Source organism: Melopsittacus undulatus, chromosome 3, assembly GCF_012275295.1.
Source record: "Melopsittacus undulatus isolate bMelUnd1 chromosome 3, bMelUnd1.mat.Z, whole genome shotgun sequence".
Classification (NCBI taxonomy): domain Eukaryota; kingdom Metazoa; phylum Chordata; class Aves; order Psittaciformes; family Psittaculidae; genus Melopsittacus; species Melopsittacus undulatus.
Window position 1 is genome coordinate 15477806 of NC_047529.1, and position 21973 is coordinate 15499778.

At 37.7% G+C, this 21973-nt stretch overlaps 1 protein-coding gene across 2 annotated transcripts in view; it reads left to right on the top strand.

The window, feature by feature from the left end:
- Positions 1 to 21973, top strand: part of MSRA (methionine sulfoxide reductase A) — a 279293-nt gene that overhangs the window by 161147 nt on the left and 96173 nt on the right. For both annotated transcript variants that reach the window (XM_034060935.1, XM_034060936.1), the window contains 2 exons: positions 5614 to 5718; positions 21076 to 21182. In XM_034060935.1, the coding sequence (XP_033916826.1) occupies positions 5614 to 5718; positions 21076 to 21182 (212 nt within the window). The remainder of the gene's footprint in view (positions 1 to 5613; positions 5719 to 21075; positions 21183 to 21973) is intronic.

The following is a 21973-nucleotide window of genomic DNA, read 5'->3' on the forward strand; positions in this document are numbered from 1 at the left end:
CACACTGAGCAAGTAAAGCATTGTATTTTGTAAAGCATAAATTCAGTTGATAATATACCAAACATTATCTCCTATTTCAGTTATTTGAAATATAAAGAAGAAAGTAAAAAAATAGTAGCCACGTGTTAGTGCCATTGTGTACATGATATATTTTACAGTCTCTTCCAAACAGTGGGAAAATCACCCTGGAAAACTGAAAAGTGGTCAGGAAACCATGAGTTGCCAAAAGTGAATGTGTAAAGGTGGGTTGCTGACTGTCTCTCCAAGCAGAGCTAAAACAGTCTCAGAAGAAGCAAGTAGGAGCCAAATTCAGATAAAGGCAGTTGATTCTTCATGTATGGTGTAGTAGATGTATCACATACTTTTTTTCAACCTTTCCCTGGCCATCTGCTTATGGTCTTGGCCAGGGAGAGGCTGAATGTCTGAGTTAATACTTGCTTATGTTATCAAAAAGGAAAACAAAAAACTGTGTCCAACAGTGTTGTTTATTAGAAATATTAGAAATTCATTTGAAAAATCCAGGGAAAAAAAAAGTTAAGGGATGACTTCTTAGCAGTCATTGTACAGAAAGATCTTTAAATAAATAAGCTTAGTTAATAAACAGAATATCTGTTGACTTTGTTTTTCTTCTTTAGTTATTTTAAAAGTGAGAGGTATTGACCTCTTGATGAAGTTTCCTTGACTTCTGGTGGATTTTTGGTCTGTTGGGTTCTTTTGAGTCAAGAGCTGTTACTTAAGTGAAAAATATGTGCCTGCTCCAGTGAAATTCTCTCATCTACGATTAGGCAGGAAGTAAAATAAAATTATCATAATAGACCCATCTTAAAAATCTATTGCTTTGTGATTATTTCCACTTTTCATCCTCATTAATTTCAAAGAAAAAAATAAGAATTGAGAAGATTCTTGAAGTGTGGGCTTTCAGTGCGTTAGTGTTGAACCACTATATTTCACACATTGCTATTTGAGGAAGAAGTTGGAAATTTTATTATTGATAACTACAACATAAAAGACTTCCCAGGCTAGTTTGGAGAAATGGATGCTCAAAAGGCCTACTACCTTTTCATGTAATACTTTGCATGTTCACTAGGGCCTAAGCGTTAGCTAGCACAGATTGTTGTAGCTCCAAAATCAATAAGCTCTGAAATGAGCATCAGCTGACAAACTACCACCTATTTCTTTACATTATCTTTAGACTTTTGCTGGATTTAAGACCTGTATTTCAGTGGGTAAACAGAAACAAGTCCTTTTTTATTGTAGAAGTGGGGGAGGAGGGAATAGTTTTGGCAATTCAAAAAAGCAAGGTTGCTGCTCACGCTTTATAACTCAATTCACCCAGGGCTGGACCAGCTGGAGATGAAGACCACATGTTATGTAGCAGCACTGTAGCTGCTGGGTGTTCATTCACAGGTGAGATGCTCTCACGCCAGCCCTTTGAAGTTGTTCCACTTTGCTGGAAATAATTAAATGCTTTCTGAATAAAGCAAGTTAAAAAGAATGGATTCGCTTCTATAATTCATTGGTTTGGGCACTCACCTGGGAGACGATTAAGAAGGTGAAAATCTAAACACTATTAGGAAGAAAAAAAATTGAAAAAGAACACGGAGGTGTCACTCAGATGTCTTTTTCTGTTACTTTTTACAGGAACATTTTTGCCAGAGTTTGAATCCCCACTGAAAGAGCTCACTGTAGCTAATCCTCTGAGACTGGCTGTGTTTTCTAAGTGGGAAATGGATACAGGATAAACAGACAATCTGCTGTTGGCACACAGCCCTCTCTGCCATGGTGTAATAAAGTCTTATCATCTGCAGCAAGGTTCTTCAATGGCTAAGCTCCTTCTAAAGCTGAAGGAGAACTGAGCACCATAACTGGAAATCCGATAATGGCACCTATAAAGAAAGGATTTCTATTTGCACAGCTAACAGCAAATGAAATTATTTTTAGTGATTAAATAAATTATTTTAAAAAATGGTTCAAACATTAAGCTTTTTTTGGGAGAAGACTTCTAGAAATGTTCATACTTGTTAAAACTTTTGGAACTTTTGGGAGCATGCTTTCAGTGTGGAATATTAAAAATCAGCTAATTAAAAGCAGTAGGAGAACTGAGGACACCATGACTCTGACTTAATATAAATGGACCTTTCATGAGAAATTTTGAAGGAGGCACTAAGGTGAAGAGCTGAGTGTCACTGAAAGAATAGCATCTATCACTGGTCATTTAAAATTGTTTCAGCTGTTCAGTGTTAGCCTGTTAAATTTCTTGGTAAGACATGCAGTTTTTTAGAACAAAGGGATTTATTGTGTTTGATTACTGCCTCTCCATTTTAATAAATCCTACAAAAAAGATTTGATTTGAAATATTTCAATGATTTTTATTTTGTTTTTTTTACAATACAGAGGAGTGGTTAGCTTTCAGCGCTTTTCTTTCAGCACTGTAGTGTACCAAATATGTAAAATCCGAACTGAAAGGTAATTATTCTGTTTTCATTGTCAAACTGAAGCCTAACAAAAAAAGTAAAATACGAAGACCATAGAATCACAGAATAGAAATTAAAGCTCATCCAGTTCCAACCCTCTGCCATAGGTAGGGACACCTTCCACTAGATCAGGCTGCTCCAAGCCCCATGCATCCTGGCCTTGAATACTGCCAGTGATGGGGCAGCCACAGCTTCTCTGAACACCCTGTGCCAGAATCTCACCACCCTCACAGGGAAGACCTTATTCCTTATATCTAATTTAAAAATCAACAGGCAGAACCCAATTTAAGTTCCCTTTTGCCACTTTAGCTGCAGCTGGCTCATATTCAGCACCAACGAGCTGTTCATTTCCACATGCTACTTAAGGTAATCCGGTATCTTTTGATTCCTTCTTGTGGGGCATATTGCATCTATAGAGAGTTTGTTCTTTTTCTTTTCCTGTTCCCTGTTGCCATTTTATCACTGTGCTGCTTCTAGGAAAAGTGGTTACTCTGTTCCTTATAGAGCCTTTTATCTGTCTGTTTGCTCATGTGTACCCAGCTAATTGGTATAGTTTCCATGAAATTGTCAGCAAGTAGGTATGCTCACCACAAATGACTAAGATGGTTCTTAGAAATGGCCACACCATATTCTGAAAGAAAATCCACTAGACTGTGGAAAGGCTTTGGGAAATTTAGAGGTGAATCTGATGGGACCAGTAGCATTACCTCCTTGCTTTTCCCTGAGGACAAATATTGATTTTAAATATGCTCTAGGTTCTAACATTTTTCTAGCCACACATCTGAGGATTTTTTCTCAAGGTCAGGCTATAGTTCTCAAAGTGGCACCATTATTTTCTTGTTCAGTGGAAAAGAAGAAAGCTGATTCTTTGAACTTATGAATTAGTCAGAGCAGACAGTGTTGACAAGATGTAATTGCTGCTTCAATTGAGAGGAAAGGTAATGCCTCTGTTGTTTTGAAGTTCTTTAAGAAACTCTCTTGTGATCTAAAGCTAGTCATCTTAGACAAGCAATTTGCTCCTGAGTGATAAGAACCTTTCATAAGCTTTGCATTGGCTTACAAAAAAAAATACAACCCAGCCCAACAACATAAAACAAAAAAAGGAATTAAAGTCAGAAGCCACCCCTTAATCTCTTTTCAGTTATACAGTGTAGGCTTGTGGGAGTGGGACAAGCTTCTGTCCAGTTGCTCTCCAGTTGCTGCTCAAGCAACAGCAAAAGTCCCTACTTGAACTTAAACTAAGGCTAAAAAACATTGTTTTCACTGATAGTCCATATTAAGCTGTGAAATCTGGAATAAATTCCATCCCTGACCTAAGCTGGCTATCAGTGGATGCCATAATATAGAAAGATCATTTCACTGTTTCATTAAGCCAATTATCTCTGACTTGTACTCATATTCTACTAAATGTATGATCCTTTTCTGCCAACCTACCATCCAAATTTGACTGCAGATAATGAGTTGCTTCCATGGACTTCAGTAAGCGTGGTGCATGTAAAAGAGGAATTGGGCCATCATTTGCCTGTGCAGTTCCCTGGTGGACACGATGACATGGCTTTAGCTACAGGTTACATGAAACCTGTATAATTTTTGTCTTTTAATCTCAGACAGCATATCTTTGCTGTATTGTGAAGAACACTAGATATGAACGAATTTGATTTTATCAAAATTTCCATTACAGTTATCCCAGATGTGTCACCTATTACTCCTCTCCATTACAGACTAAGTTTAATCCCAGTCTTTCAAATCCCTTTTAACAGCTAGCCCACCCCTCTGTGCCTCATTTAGGTTTTCTTCATTTCAGGTGCCCCATTAACTAACACTGTCATGGTTTTCCCTGTTAAGTTTCTTTAATATATCTTAGCATCCTTTTTATTTCTTTGTACTTTTTTTTTAATTAAAGTTTTTCTCAGTACTGAATTGCTGTTTCCACTGAACACTTCTCAGTTACTCATAGATTTTTCTTGCTTGGTGACAGCTAATTCAGAACCCATCAGTGGGCTGGATTCATCCGGTTGTTGCACTGCATGAAATTAGAGAGTTCTGTTGAAGTCAGTTGGGTAAATCTGAAGTTTATGCTCTCATAAATGAAGTAAATGCTGGCCTGGTGTGATCAAGAAGCTTATTACATCTCCACCAAAGCCAGATCTGGCTGTCCACTTTTTTAGTTATTTGCTTAGTTTGATGAAACTGAAGAATTAGGTAAGTTTCATGCATATATTATAGCAACAAATATGCCTACATTTATAAATTGCAAAAGACATGCTATATAGCTATTTATAAAATTTTAAATATAAAATCCTTGTGTAGCACTCAGTGTGTGATGGACTTTCACCCTGAGATGTCTGAGCACTCATCGATCTATTAGTTACAACTGAAGGGAATTATTTGGCCAGATCCTTCATATTTTATGAAGCTGGATCTTTCAACAATCTTGTGGATGATTAGGCACATAAGGAATGAAAATGCCATGCCAATGATGCAACTAGAAAACTGGAATAGTATGTTTTAACGTGCTGCAACACCTGTCAATATTCCACAAACTTCATCTGCTGCCATAAAGTTCAGTCAGGCTCTCTTCGACTCTTTTTGAACCCCACTGGCATCAGTGGTTTGGATGGTGTGAAATAGTTCGAAACTGTTTGTGTGATCTTGTGTAAACACACCTTTGAAATTTGTTTTTATAATATTTTATCCATATCTTACCTGATGGAAGTAAATCCTGGTTTTATACTGTCAGGACAGCTTAGACATACAAGTTTTCATATTTCAATGCTGTAATTAGAATATCTTCAATTATTTTGCTAGCTGTCAGTTGCAAATACTTAAGAACTACTTTTGGTTTTGCTTTTCTTCTTTCTGTAAGCTGACAAACTACTGTAATGACATCACTCTAATATCTCCTCTAACATTTCCTCTCTGAATGGTTTATATCATGCTGGCCTTGTCCAAGTATATAAAGCTGGCAAGTATATAAAATATTGTATAAAAAGGCTTAAATGTAAATGATGGTAAATCAAAACACCTTTAGAAAAAAAAAGGGAAAACAAAGGATTGTGCTTTGAATCTCGGATATAAAAAATAGATACACACTAGCTAATTCTCACTAGTAACATCTGATTTTACTTTGTCTTTAAAGGTAAAACCGGCCACGCAGAGATTGTACGAGTAGTGTATCAGCCAGAAAACATCAGCTTTGAGGAATTGCTCAAGGTCTTCTGGGAGAATCATGACCCGACACAAGGTAGAGTGATGAGTGAGCCAGTATTTAATTATCTTACTAATTACAGCTGGGATAATTAGTGTTTGAGCTGCATGGAAGAGATGAACCTTGAAATCACACTGGAGCTCAAGAATATGATTGCAGACATTTATTGACAGAGAAAGAGAGAGAGAATGAGAGTACAGAAATGCACAATACCCCTCCTCCTTTACAGCTGTCTGTGCTGGGAAAATTCCCACAGAGAGGCACAGTAGACAATAGATTTTTTTTTTTCAACTTTGATTATGACAATTTCTTCTGTAATGCTCTCTTTTGTCTCTTTTAAATTAAAGCATATTTCTTTGCAGCTTCAGAGCTGGCCTTTTTATTTGTGCAGAGGACCTTTAATCCTTCATAAAAAAATTGTTTGTTTTTTATATTTTTCAATGGCAGTGAATATCATTTATGATTAGAAAAAGGGAACAAAATGAGGTAAGAGATGGTGTGTAGAGGCACCACCAGAGCATTATAGTTATTTGCCTTATTCAAACCTTTTGATTTAATTTATCTTTCTTGGAAGAGGCTTCATGATGACATTACACACATCTGTGCAAATATAAATGGGAAACTGTGTTGAGAAAACATTTTACATGTTTGTATAGTTTCAGTAAACATCATCCTTTCTACCATTTCCCAGAAACATTACACACAGTAACTCATTTCAATATTTTAACAGCCATCATAATTATGCCACTTGTTACTACATCTGGAAACAAAAAAAAAAATACAGATAATACCTTCGAAATGTGATAACATCCTTGGAAACAGTAACTCTGAGAAAGGGGTTATTGTGGATAAGTGTCTTCCAGAGAGCTCAGAGCACAACGCAAAGACAAAACTGGCTGTTGTGCCTCCTGCCTATGTGAAAAGGAAAGCCTTATTCAGGTGTTTGAGGCTATTTTCTGTATGCAGAGTCAGTAAAATTAGAACATTTTGTGCAGTTTCTGTGTTGACATACCAGTAATCACACTGAAATATGGCTGGGGATTTGAGGAAGGGACACAAAAAGGACATAGAGCCTAGAAAACTGGCCTGGTGCTCTGAATAAACACATTCAACTAGTTAAAGAGATAAAAAAAATTATCAAGTAATCTTTACAGGTGCATATGAGAGGAGCAGATACCTTGTAGTGAGGTTGACAACCCAATGACTAGTAAAGGCATAAAAAATTCCCATAGCTGAAAGCTGAAGTTTGAGAAGTTCTACCTTAGAATAAAATAGTTTTACAGCTCTTAGTCTAATTTAACTTTGGTGTCTTTTCCCAGCACTATCCTTTTGAATCATGAGAAGAAATTATGTATCCATGTGTTGTGTGGTGGCCTGTATTGTTGATTTATGAACCTCTCTTTCCAACTTCTTCCTTTATGGTTGTGTTCAGAGAAAGTTACACCATTCTTGAAATACTTGCAGCTCTGAATTAAGACAATGGCCATCTTCAAATCATGCTTCAGGGTCTTTGTGGCTTACTTGTAAGGGTCAGGAAGGGGATTTTCTCCCTGTCCTACCAGTAGTTGTGTTTAGGTCTTTTTTTAACCTATTTTCCTTTGGATTGTCAAAGACTAGCCATCACCAGAGGCTGGCTTCTTTGTAACGGGCTGAGAGTCCTATTTTGGGATAATTGGTTCATGTGTCTTGTTCACATGTTCAGCAGATCCTGAGTGCTAGAACTGGGAACTAATAACCAGGACTATAGGATTCTTTGCTTTCCAAGGCAATATGAGGAATGGATTTCTGTTTAAATAATCTGGGCAACTACCAACTAATGAGTCATCTGCCGTGTCTGTAATTTTGGCTTTGAGAGCTTACGGTTGGACTACGCCTGTGGCACACATAAAATAGGGTCAGTCTCTAAAGGACTTCAGTGCTTAAGGCTGACTGAAGTTCATATGCTGGACCCAATGTGGGTGAAGTGTAGCAATTGTGATAACAGGTCAGATCAGACGAAGTCATCATTCCTTCTGGCTTTAAAACAAAGTAAAATTATGACATTACGTCTTCATATTCCCCTTGCATTCTCATGTAACTGAGGTTCAAAATAGTTCCAGTCTGTGCTTTCAGAAGAAGGTTGGATGCTGGCAGATGTATGATTCACTCTTTGATTTCTGGCAACTGGGGAAACATCACCTAATTAGCCCGGGCACAGAGCCACACTAATGTGGCGGTATTCCTTCTGGGATATGAGCTAATATCTCTGTATGACACTGAGCTGTGTAGGTACCCAAGTCATTCACAACTGTCTCAGGCATCTGTGTGGCACTGCAGTGCTTGGTGTGAAGATACGTAAGCCTTTATCTAAGCTTGGTTCAATAGAATTTCCAAATGGTTCTTCTGTAATAATTTGCAAACTGTGACTACACCACTATCTACAGAGCAGATGGCACTCTTCTCTGAAGACTTTACATATCCAAAACTTGGACCGGTTGCTTTAGCTGTGTATTTTTATGGTTCTTTAATGCTAATATCTGTTTGAGAACTTCACAAAGCTGATTTTTGCAAAGCTGCATCACCTTTCTTGATTGAGGATAACCTAAACCACAAGGTCCGAATTTCAAGGTCTTTGTTTTGTAAGATGGCGATGTTATGCTTTTATATCCTTTCAGGTTTGAGCAGTAGAAGATCTTTAAGGTGGAATTGTTTCTTTGTCTTAGTTTGTGTCTACTCCCTGCCTTTAACTTGATACAGGAAATGTGGTTTTATGTATAGATACAAAAAATGAGAGTTATTTCTCTCACTTATGATATTTTTCTCCTTTCCTGAGGTTCAGTCATGTGCACACAATAAATCTTATTTAGCCATCCTTATGGTAATGCAGGACTCAATCTGTCAAATAGAAGTTTTTTTACTAAGCAGATAAATTATTTGGCACACTCTTTGGATAAATCCAGTGTAGGCAGAGAATGTTGGACTTCTTGAGTATAGTGCTCACTCAAAAGTCTAAAAGCTTTGTCTGTGGCACTATCTTACCTTTTCTCTAGAAGCTGAATTAATGTCATTTAAGCCTTCCTACCCCCAACAGCAATTATGTACTTGTCTAATTGTTCTGATGTTGTTAAACATCATATATGCACATTCTGTTAAAATATCAATTTAAATGGTACAGAGTTGCTTAATGTACAAACTGGAAGTTCTATATATTAATATTCAAAAGTTCCTGCTTTCTGAACAGTTGGCCTCCTGCCTTCAAGATGAGACTGTCATTTCACTGGGATTCGAATTTTCTCTTGGTGGCAGCCTGGTTCTTGTTTCATGAAGCTCTTGAGACTGAGTATTATACACGTCTATTGAAAAGCCAGAACCTTTGATGAAGTCAAGCAACCTAAGAGGTTATCTCAGATGAGCATCTCATAAGTGTAAGGCCCGATAAAGTCCTCCTTGACTATTAATTTAGGCTTTATTTTATAATTCATTACATTTGGGATACGGAAAAAACAACAAACAAACCCCTCAACTTCTGCCAAGTGACATATGGTTGTCATCCCTGTTCAGCCTATAATGCACAGATGAGCATTCCTTTTCTCCTGGGAATGATCTTGTCTATATGAGGATTAGTATGTATAGCTCTATAAATGCTTAAAGTGTTTGCTTCTTTGACATTGATACAGAAAAGAGAATGAATGTGAAAATAATGAAAATGCTGAAAATACTGGGAAAGAATCATATGGCTGTTCACTTCGTACATACTCTTATTTTTCTAAAGTTTCTAAAGGTTTAGGGTTTATGTATCGCCTTGTTTCTTGCACTAAAGAGGCCATCCTCAGCCGCTTCCAGATTTTTAATTTATATACCTTAAAATTGCACTCCAACAGTGGTTCTGCTGTCACCTCCATGCTGTATGTCTAGAGGGATGTGGATTTTCAGACCTCCAGTTTGTCTGTATTGTGCCTCAATCAATAGTTCCATGATTGCTATAAGCTAATCTTTGACTTGACTGTTAGGGAAAAGGGCGATTTTCATCTCTCTCCCTGATCTGTCTGCAGAATACAACCTCTTTCTTTGTGTTGACATTGTCAGTCACAAAGTGCTCTAATCAAGCTGAAAATTAACCAGGCATGAATTGAAGTGAAATGTAATTTTCAGCCAGGACTTCAACTGCCAGGAACATGACTGCTGGTGGGACCACCCTTCTGGCATTAGCACTATCCTATAGTGTGTGAGCCAACTGCAAAACCCACCTGTGCTTATGGTGAGGTAGGAAGATGGCACGTTTAATCTGATCAGAAAGTCTGGCCTCTCTTTGTGGGGTGTCAGAAACTATTTCTCCAACCCTTTGGAAAAATCTATCTGATATCAAACTAGTTTGTTTGTCATCATGCAAATATGACTCCAGTAAAGCATATTACTGTTCATAATTCCCCTGACCCCATGTGTGGTTGATGTCCTACTTGTGTTAGAGTTTTCAGTCCAGTCCAAAGGACTCCTTGTTGCTTTCAATGACTGTACAGGAGAAAAGCAGAAGACAAACCAAAACCCATTTATTTCTCCTTAGAACATGTTTGGGGCAAATGAAAATTCTACTTGCTTCCCTTAGATCTTTTCTCTCTTGAACACATTCCAAAATGGGTTCTTGCTTTGATAGTTGTGCTCCCCATGTTTGTCAAGAGTACCTAATCCTTCCCAGCCCACAAGAAATAAATTAGGTACAAGTACCATTCTCTGGAGTGGGCCGCTGATGTACACAAATCCCATCCTTTTTCATTGCTGCTTCTGGCTTTCTCTTTGGATTTTTTACTTAGTTAGGAGGAGCTGAGAGGAAGCCAGGCCTCCACAGTTCTGGCTGCCTTCTGGCAATGGGGTGAAGGGTGAAGACACCCATGGCCATTGCTGCCCAGGAACTTCTGGAATTTTTCTTCTAACCTTATTGATTCTTTGAGTGCAAATTTACAAAGAACCTAAGTTGCTGGTAAGTAATCTCTTTCCTCCTTTCTGTCATGAAGAAGTCCTTATCTTGCCTGTGTTTGTACAGCAAATGTAAGCAGAACTGATATTTTTCCAGCAGTTGAGGACCATCTGTACTACAACAAACTCATCACCTGCCAGATTCATTCAGAACATCTCTTAGTCCATATGTCTTGTGTATCCATGGTAAAGAAGAGATGTATGAGCCATTTCTCCTCCCTGTGACCTTCCAAACAGTTTGACATTTAGCCTTAGTGCTGATACATGAATTCTCCAGATTAATATGTGGTTTTCATTGTGCTGACCCATTTTAGTTACAGAGGGTATATTTATTTCTCAACAGTTTTGAAGGACTGTACTTTTTTTAGGCATTGCATATGGAATCTATCATCTGCAAATAATTAAAATTAGACACTAGAAATGACATTGTATTGCTAATGAGCAGATGTGTCTACTTATACCAGTGGAAGAACAGCTGTACACATAAAAAACACTAAAGCAACCCTAAACCAGCATTATGTATTCTGTACAGGCTTGTAACTTCATTTAAAGTTTAAAGGGAAAAAAGTAATCTCTTCATGTAAAATAGAACCATTTTTTGATTTTTTTCTTTACATTTCTGTAACTCTCTTCCGTTTATAATTTGAATGAAATTTGCAAGTCTCAGATTAAAGCACAGAGCACCTTTGTCTTGTATTTCAAACATTATTAAGAGTCCTGATGGTTTCAGCATTATTACAAGGTGTAACAAAACACAGTAGAAATACAAAATCTATTGTCGCCAGACATATTAAATATATTCAAAATAGAATTACCAACCCCTTAGGGAGCCATTCTTGGTCCAATACTCTTCAATATTTTCATTAATGACTTGGAGGATATAGTGGAGAGGATGCTAATTAAATCTGTGGTAAAGATATTGCTAGGAGGCTCTTGGAGGAAACGAATAAAACACAGCTCTGTGTTGATAAATTAAAAAAGCCATGGAAATCGATATGCTGAGACACAATAAAGATAAATGTATTCATGCAGGACTGAATACTCAACAATAGAACTATGATCCGAGTTGTTTGATAGGAGACAGTGTCTTCTGTTGCCTTCAGGTTCTGATTCCTGCTGTTTCCAATGAAATATCAATGGTGGGACATAGCTGACTGGTTGTCTACCCACCCCATCAACAACCAGTTTAGCGGTCCCTTGCCCATCATCACCTCATCAGTACCTGCAGTCTACACTTCTTGCGAAGTGACAAAGATGGTCTTTGCCAGTGATGCTTAACCAGTATTGCACTTTGAGAATGCAACTTAATTTCTCTCATGATGTTAAATGCTCAATGTTACATTGTTCCTATTCTTTATTCTTTCTCTAGAAATAAATATGCATTAAAAATAAATAGATATTGTTAGGCTGCTTTGCATCCCCAGGAATTTTAGCTGTCATGACCTAATTTATTAGGTCTCTATTATTAGAGACTTTCTATTAGACCCTTCTTAACCATATAAATTAGAATACACTTTTTCTGACCTTTATTTCTAGTTTAGGAGATGTTGTTTTTCCATATCACAGTGAGAAGCTGAGATCTGACTATGCAGCTTTTTTAACGAAGGGGATTATTAGCCAGTGCAATGGTTGCTGAGATGGCTGAATAGTTTGCATTATGAACTGAGTGGTGCTGAATCAATTCTGGCTCAAGGGCAAAAATCCTTCTGGGCTCTGATTTCTTCTTATCTTTAGACTACTTTTAGCCTATTTATTTTATAATGATGTGTTAAACAGTTCCCCAGAACTACCTAAAATTTATCTGTCAGTATTGTTGCAGTCAGTAATAAAATGGCTCCTAGAAGATGAAAAATTTGTGGCATCAATCTTTTCTGCCACTGTAGATTGTACTGTGACTCTTGTACTGTGGGAAACACAAACCCACCACTCACCTGAAGGGAGGGTAGATTTGGACTAGATATAAGGAAGAAATTGTTTATGATGAGGGTGGTGAGGCACTGGTACAGGTTGCCCAAAGACATGCTAGATACCCTGTCACTGGAAACATTAAATGTCAGTTTGCTGGGGCTTTGAGCAGCCTGACGTAGTTGAAGTTGTCCCTGGTCATGGCAGGGAGGGTGGACTTGAGAAGCTTTAAATTCCTCTCCAATCCAAACCATTCTGTGATTCTATGATTCCTTTTGTTCATCAAACCTGTAAGAACAACTTTGGAAAATATTTTTATTCTATTACAGCCTTCCTCAGGATAATTTCTGGATTTTTGTAATTATAGCATAGACACGTTTGTAACAGCTGAGGAAGAGGAGGGATGAGGGAGGGAGTCTCCTTTTTAATTCAGGCTTGTTGGTTTGTAAATTCTGAAGGAAAATTTAGGCATCTCAATGCTTAGGACTGTCTTCAGTAGCTTTCAAATAGCCCTGAAGTCAAGAGGTATATAGAGTGAATAACCACATCTAGATTTTCATTACGTTTATAGAATTAGAAAAGCGCAATCTTAGAAGGTCTTTTTCTGCAGAAATTTTTGATGGACTGTTCCTAATTTTTATACAAGGAAAGCAATAGACAAAGTCAAACCAAAGTAATTTGAACCATTCTTTTCTTCTTTAAATAACCCACTAGTGAATTTCCTTGTACTTTGGTCTAGAAATCTGAGGCACTGAAGCATGGCATCATTAATCATAGTTTATGGTGATTATTAGTAGGCTTTTAATCTTTGTTTTCATGTATAATTAGGTACAAGAGGTCAAAGCTGACTCTCTTCTAAACAACAATATTTTCAGTGAATGACTGTTTTTCTCTGCCTGTAATTTTCTCTTGCATATTTATAAGAACATACTTGTCTGTGTTTTGAGAGAGCAGTGGCCTATGAGCTTATCTGCTGATAAAAGCAAATGACAACACCATTATTTTTGTTATCACTAATTATTTTTATTACTATTGCAGTAACACCTGGTGGTTCATAGTAGGTTTAGATTCATAGTGCTAACACATGCCTAAATTTAGGCAAGACGCTAGTGAGCAACAGATAAATTAAGAGAAATGAGAAGACACATAAAGAAAACAACAGCAAATCTGTGTGATTCCATAGCTGAGCTCTGTGTAGTACCTGATCTGATTTCTGTATTCCTTAATTATATTTTCACACATGATCAGTACTTGTCCAGCTTTTTGTAAGCATCACAACACAGCTAGTCAATATAGAAAAGGGTCAATGATGGCTCATTGACTGAGATAGCTGTAGCCATCATTGACGATGATGGGTAAAGACTGAGATAGTCACCTAAATTTAGATGCCTCTGTAGTCATGGAGGGTCTCAGCTCCTATGATTGTCAGTAAAAATGTAGCCAACACAGTCGACTCACCCCAGTTAACATCTGTGTTTAGTCAACTTTTGGTTTCCTAAGCCTGGAAGCTTAGTTCCATCTGCACTGATAAATTTTGTTAAAAGATTTCATTCCCATCCCAAGAACTCTTCTTTTAAACTAAGTCTTCATTTGGACTTTCTCGTTTTAGAAAATATTTGAACTGTCTTGAGAAGCAATGTGATGGCTCTTATAAGTATTGAATAGTAATAATGCTAATAAAAAGCAAAGGTAATTGATCAGGGAGTCTATGCAGGTATACTACCACCCCTTCAGTGACAGTCTCTGCTATACTATACAGGAATGTCTCTGAACAGTGAACAGGAAAGCTATAGTTTTTAACCTACATGAAATATACATGGTGTTTGTTTCTTTTTTACTGGAAGAAAACCCCAAAACCAACAAACTAGGATGTGGACAAGCACAAGACAAAAGTTTGAAGCAGAAAAAGTTGTGGGCATTTTGCTGGCTTGAGCTTAAAACCTACCACTGCAGTTATGCATTCTGAAAGTTGCCCCTTTATTTCATATTGAATACAAGCAGGCTACCAAACTGTAGAGAGCAAAGCTCAGGAAATGTTTTTGGTGTATGTAGTGGGGTGGGAGAGATTTATTCCAGCTGGAAGAAGGAGGTGAAGAACCTCCTGAGTGCATTTCTCTTGTTAACTTCTAGTTCTTGGATGACTTTTCCCAGCAGATGCTAGGGTGGACTATACTAATTTAGTGTGATGTGGTGATGGTGAATCACAGAAGGATATAAGTTTGAAGGGACCTTCAAAGCACATTTAGTTCCAACCTCCTGCCACAGGCAGGGACACCTTCCACTAGACCAGGTTGCTCAAAGCCCATCCAACCTGGCCTTGAACACTTCCAAGGATTGAGCATTCACAAATTCCTTGGGCACCTTGTTCCAGTGCCTCACTAGGTAATGTAGTACTTTTTTCTTTATGATGACCAGATAGGGAAGACCAAAAGTGTAGTTTCCTCCTTGACGCTAAAACCCATGTATATTGAAAGGTTTGTAAATCTTTCATTCTATTGACAGTACAAAAGTTTTCTTTAATATGTACAGGCTCATTCACATATTGTAACCTTCTGAAGATACGTTTTTATTTTTCATTTATCCTTCCTGCTCCCTGGCACCTTGAAACACATCAAGAACTCTCAATCCACAGCACTGTAACTAACTTCTCTTCTATTAACATTTTTCTCCTTTAATCATATGCTATAAAGAGTTTTACTTTCCCTTGGCAACTTTTAAGCTGTATAGATGTAATCATTACAGTGAGTGATGACATCAAGCCAGGGTGACATGGTGCAATTGATTTTTACTAAATAATTATATGATGAGCTGGAAGAAGGAGTTTTATTAGTCTTAACTCAGCAAGGATTGATTGGGGAAAAGAAAATGACCAATCAGTGTATCAGGTTTCTGCAGGAATAAGAAAATAAGTGACAGCTGCAGAAAAGTCTATAAATCAGAGAAAAAGTTATGATAAAAATAAGAGCTTTGAGCTGCCCTTTAAAATTTCACTGGGTGACACAGAAGAGTCTAACAGACCTTAGTCATTTATCTCCATTATGCTTTGGATCCTCTGAGAATAGCAAGGTTGACAAATGATGCCATTACATTTTTTCATTATTTTAAAATGGGGAGAAGATAAGGAGTGTTGTATAAGTATTACTTTCAAGTCATTAGAGGGTTGAGTCTTCAAAAGAAATCCTTGATTTAGCCACTAAATAACTAAAGTATATTTTGCTTTAGCCTTCTGTAAGTAATACAGTAAACAATCATTGTTTTGAAACAAATCTGGTTGTTTGCAATTTCTAAAGCAAAAAATAAAACCAGCCTAGGACTGGAAAATCTGTGGTTTTATTAATGCTGTGGATATTCCTATTTCTTACTGACCTCAAGATACTCTAGAGTTAGACAGGAAGGACAGTGACCCACCTAAGATGGATCTCAACAGAAACCCAGATTGTAGTGTAATAGCTGTGGAATTGCTTTAAAGGGGGGACTCTTTGCCCCTACCACTGTAGTTTTGACAAGGTATAGAAACTATGAAGGAAAAAGTATTGACCAGCTGAATAGAACCAGGATGATTTAATCTATTCTAGTCATTCAATGGGGAACCAGTATTTACTACTTTGATGCCAGCTAAATATGAATGAAATATATGGGAGACCAAAATGAAGTAATTCCTACCCAGGTGCATTAGAAGATATCAAAGATGTTAGAGAGCTTTTTAGAGCCATTTGTTTGACTGTTATCTACATTTTGCCAAATAACATCTTTTTTCCAATGGCAGTGTGCTTGGTTGCATGGCCATCTCGACCTGGCAATTGTTCTTTTTTGCAGTATCTGGAAGAACATCACAGCTCCCTGCTCTCTCCATCTACCTTCCTGTGGCCATGAATTTTTGTTTCGTGTAAGTCAGAGCAAGCACTCAGCTCTTGAGGGCATTTTTTGGTTAATTGGTGTTCTGTTTGCTGGCACAACAAGGAAATTTTATGTTCTCCAGAGTGGTCCAGGCTGCGAACTGCAGAGGTGCTTTGGTCAGCCAAAGTGAAATTCATAAATATGATCCATGCCCAAGATCTAAAGACATTTAGAGCTCCAGATGCCCTCATTCTCGCTGGTTCTCCAGAGACAAGAGCTTACAAGGACTGTCCAGTTCTCACACAGGCTTTGGGCTTATACTCTGGCACTGTGCAGCTGTATCCAAACCCACATATTTTTGTCTTTTGTTAAAGGGTTGTAAATTCTGTGCTTTTCTATCACTTCTAAAATCAGTCTCTCTATCTAAAAATCTCTTTGACAAAAGATTTTATGGCCATTCTCAGCATAGCAACCACTTTTCTTTGTCTCAGGCATCAACAGCAAGTGCTGGCCTTTTGACTCCAGGGTATATTTGTTCCTGCAGCTGTTGGATGTGCTTCTGATCACCTGGTCAGGAAGGTGGATATTTGCCTTTTTGCCAGTTACTGTCTTGTACCATTGGCATTTGGAAAGTACACCCAGATGAGATGGGGTGACCTTGAAAACCCTGAGCTGGCCAAGAGGATTCTAGTGTTGGAATCCTGGAGGACCTGATGTGAAGCACAAGGACTTGTCTCTGCTCTAAGCCTTCTTCACCAGTAAAAATCAAGTACATCACCCAGGCTTTGGCTGTGTTTGCATCACAGCAGGGATGTTGAGTAGCCCTTTAAACTCTGCCTGGTTGCCTCTAGTTACAGAGATTCTGATTGGCACTGGGAAACCATTCCATGATTCAGTGGAACCCAAGATGTCTCAGAAGACTTTTTATATAGTTTAATGTGCATCCAGTGCAGCTAGAATCAATGGTATCAATCACCTGTAAGAATGGGTTTTGATTTAGTAGTACCAAGTATCTTCAAATATGTTTAGCATCTTTATTAGATTCTTTATATATTCTCTTTCTTATCTGAAGCCTAATGTATATGATTAATGTTAATGGAGAGAGACAAAATGCCATGATAGACAAAATAAGAAAGTCATTTCAGAAAAGGAAGGAAATTTAAGTGCAGAGGGCATTGTGGATTTTTTAGATAGCCAAGCAGAGATAATTTTTTATTTAGTAGGCTTTATTTTTTCAGACAAAGACAAGATTGTTAAGCTCAATCATCCTACCGCAGTTGTTTAGTAAATTGAATTTCTTGCCTTGTTTGCTACTCATTGAGTTAGTGAATCTCAACAAGTAAGACATGCCAGAGGGTTTTAAAAAATCAGTGGTGGACCCTTGGGAAGTAGGTTTCTACATGTGAGGTATATTACAAATAACAACAGCAACAGTAGTAATTGATTATGTCTATAAGCATGGAACTTATTTTATTATCTCATAGTCTTTGTGGTTTAGATAACCACTAGGCAGACTGGAAGGGTTTGCTCTCACTTGTCTGTATGGAAAGGCAAGGTTCAAAACGGTAGGTGACAAGATGCATGGGAAGCTGCAGATCCAACCTTGCTTGTGGGTGGACCAGTGCATGGGTAGCTCGAGATTTCTTAGGAGATAACAGTCCTGGTCAGACACTTCCTGATTGCCTAAGCACCCTTTTCCAACCAGGTTTGCATATCCCACATGCCCTTGGTCATCGTGCTTGTAGTAAGCGTGGTTAAAGCCCTTCCCAAATCTTTGCTCATGAAGCCAAGCCATCAATCAATTAGCTACTGACTGTGGAAGATTTAGGTATAAATTGATTTAAGAAACATGGAAAAGTGAATGACATTTTAGTTTAGATGATTGATCACATTAGAGCTACACTTTGGGGTAACAATTAAAATACCTGTTCAGTCTTCTTCATAGCTAGTGGATGGTTTAACAGTGCAAGCCGACACTTGAGTTCTAGGAGGGGCTGTTACTATTGCACAGTTCGACCTCCTCCTTAACTTGATAATTTTATCACTGACTATGTACAGCTCTTTGAGCTTTGGTATATATTTGCGGAAAATGTATATCCTTAATGTGAAGCCCTCAGGAAAGGGATATGGCTTTAGGTTCATTGTTCCACTGATAAATGCTCTTTGCTATTTGAATGTTGCTTCATTTCCCATCTGGATTTTGTATATTTTGACTTTAAACTGGCCTACATAGTTAGGCAGCGTTGGCAAAACTAAAGAGCCTTATTTCTCAGGGTGTTTCTCTATATGATATCCATATTTGTAAATCAGAGTCAGTTCTCCTCTTAAACTTTTGTTCTAGAAATTAAGCTGACCACTTCCCTATTGCTATGCAATGGTGGCATGTGCATATATTAAATAATCTTTTTTATCTTCTCACTCAGAACCCCTGACACATAAGTTTATGCTAAACTCATACTCTTGAAATGCTTGCTAGAAGCTGGTATACTACATAGTGATCCTTCATTTATGGAGATTTTTGTAATTGACTCCTTAGTTGGTTGTTAAGTAGTTTGTTAAGCAATAAATAGATTTGTTGAATAATAATTCTTGAGCTCAAACATCAATCAGCATTAACGTATCTTGGCAAAACTAAAGCTTTACTGGCCTATATTCATTTTGTGACTTACTATTCAGTAACACTGGCTTTACAAGAGTTCTCTACTACCCTAAAATACTTGCCAAGAAATGAGCAAAATATTCTTTGCCTTGCAGACCACACTATTAAGTATTGATGAAGAAGGTAGTTGTTGTTCTAGTTTGTAATAATTGTACACTTTAGTAGTTAAAAAGGAAACTAAATCATCAGAAAACTCCATAAATTTTTTTGGAGTTACATCTCTGATATATACTGTTGATCACTGAATGGAATTTTTGTCCAAATGCTTTTTTTCATAGAATCATAGAATAGTTCATACCTATTTCAGACAGATTTTGTTTATTGTACTATCCTTTAAACCAGTTGTCTGTTTCCTTGGGAAGTGCAAGAGGGATAAAAGTTATCATGTTTTAATGAGTAGTAGTATGTTGGTAGCATCTTCCCCCCTCACCCCCAGTATCCCAGGCTCTTTCTCTACCCTCTGCCCTTTGCTAGGGGGCATCAGGGTGTACGGGGTTTTTTCCATTTCATCTCTACAGTCCTGAGAGTTGATGGTACTCTTCAAAGGGACTTCTGTATTCTGGTGGCAGTCAAAAGACAAATCCTGATAATTTCTGATTTGTCTTGGGTTGCAGGCATTTGAGAAGTCTGCTTCTCTGAATCTCAGTCTGCTTCAGAACCTCCAGCTTTTTAACTCATCCAAGTTCATATACAATACCAGACAAACTCAAACTGAATACTTTTTATTAGAGGAAAGCCAGAAGTTATGTTCTTGAATGCAAAATTGGGAACTAGGTATGAAAGAGAGAAACTGGGAAATAGCAATTGCAAAACTGCACCTCCAGACCATTCTTAATGCTAAAGCTTCTCTCTAAGGCTGTTTTTTTGACTTTATGGAATGATCCACAGCAGAGCTGGCTTGCAGTATTGCTGCCTGGGGAAATGACAGTGAATAGCGATGAAAGACAATGCCTTTGCCCAGCGTGGCTGCCTAGGATGACATAATGCCATACCATACCTGAACTAGTCACCTAAGGGGTTAGTAATCTTCGCTCTGCTTTGGCCCATTATTTTATAGTTTTGTAGCTAGTAGCCATCCTATATTTTGAAAATTCATACATGAGCAACTTCATGCAACTAGTCTTTTGAAGAAATTTACAGACATCAGTATTAAAGGGGCTAATTACCAGAATTACTTATTTATGGTATAATTTGAAGGAGTTACAGGTACATATAGCTAGGGTTTTGCTTTCAAAATGTCACATATAAACAGAATTAGATACTTTTGCTATCTATATTATCCATGTGTAGGTTGCAAATAGAATTAAATAGATATATGCATATATAGCTGTGTTTTCTACTTTTCCCAAACTCAAAATTGTGAAATGATTGCTGTTCCTAGGCATTGCTCACTCTGTAACAGTGCTAACTCAGTCAGGCGTTATCCAAACCTTCTCCTCAGCACAATTCTCTATCAGAGTGCTCTTTGGAGCTCAGATTTGAGAGCTTCATAAGAGGTGCTGTTAGGAATGGGTATCTTCAGAGGTAACTTGACAATACATGCATACCAGTCTTGGTTTGTGAATAGAGAAGAATAGCTAATTACCTCCAAGGGTGTTTCGAACCTTTCTCCCATTAAGATGTACTCCTCCAGCACAAGAAAGTTTTTAAGCACTTGGTAAAATAAACTTTTATTTTTTTTGTAACCATTTGCATGGTTCAAAATACATAATTTAAGAGTACCTTGATTACAGTAACTGCAGCTTGATTATTTAAGGTTTTACATCTGTATTTGACTACTGTGTGATTTACCAAAATGTGAAATGCTCACATTTCATTTGCATGTCATTTAAAAAGAGATATCAGAGTTGAATCTCTTCAGGACTATTCAACCAAGGAAAGACTTGGACTTCCTAAAAATACCTACTGAGAATGCACATAAGAGACTGTGCTAATCCAGGTGTATGGAACATCCTAAATTTAGGTCTGTTGAACTTAGGCCTGCAGCCTAGTCAGGTAGGGAAGGTGATCCTTATGGTGTGCTGTGTTTTCTTTCTCCCCAGGAATGAGACAAGGTGGGGACGTTGGCACACAGTATCGCTCAGCCATCTACACATTTTCTGCTGAACAGATGGAAGCTGCCTTGAGATCTAAGGAAGAATATCAAAAGGTAACATTGGGAATGGCATGGAACTGCTTCACATGCGAGCAGAGGTCAAAGATGTCACCAATTATCACAAAATCACTTCTGGTGCTGTGTGTTGCTATTGGACCTCCTCATTCCAGTTCTGAATTTGCATCATATTTGCTTTAAATTCCAACTTCTGTGAGACTTTTTTTTTTCCTGTGTGTGAGTCATCTTATACCTATGCAGGAAGAAAAATAGTTACTTGTGCAGAGATATTTTTAATCTCTTTTACAATTTTATGTGGGTGTGCCAGAGGAGAAAGTCTGTGATCTTAAAGCTATTCAAGTGTCTCTGGACCCCTCATTTTGAACGGCGTATCCAAACTGTCAGACCCAAGAGTTCTTGAACACTGGGGGAAAGTCCTGATCAATATTTGATCTTGATAACACAGAATCACCCACCCTCTGTTTATAAGATGGTTCTATCAAGCCATTCCATAAATGTCTTCAGTTAAATGTGACAGCCCCTGACTTAGTAAGATTATTTGTTTTGACACTAGAATTTGTGTGAGAGAAGATCGACCTTTCTATACACGGTTCTGTTTTTCAGTGAAGATGGATTCTGTCTCTTCTCTGCCACCTAAGCTATTATTTAGCCAAAGGTAGAGGGATTAGTGGCCTATAGTGTTGCTGCATTGCAATTGCTGTCTGATCTGCCTTGTGGCCTTGTCAATGCAAGATTCAGATTATGCAGCAGAGATATATAAATCTTTTAAATGTATATAAAAAAGCTACACACCTAGGATGTCAAATCTACAGAGAGTAACTATTAAG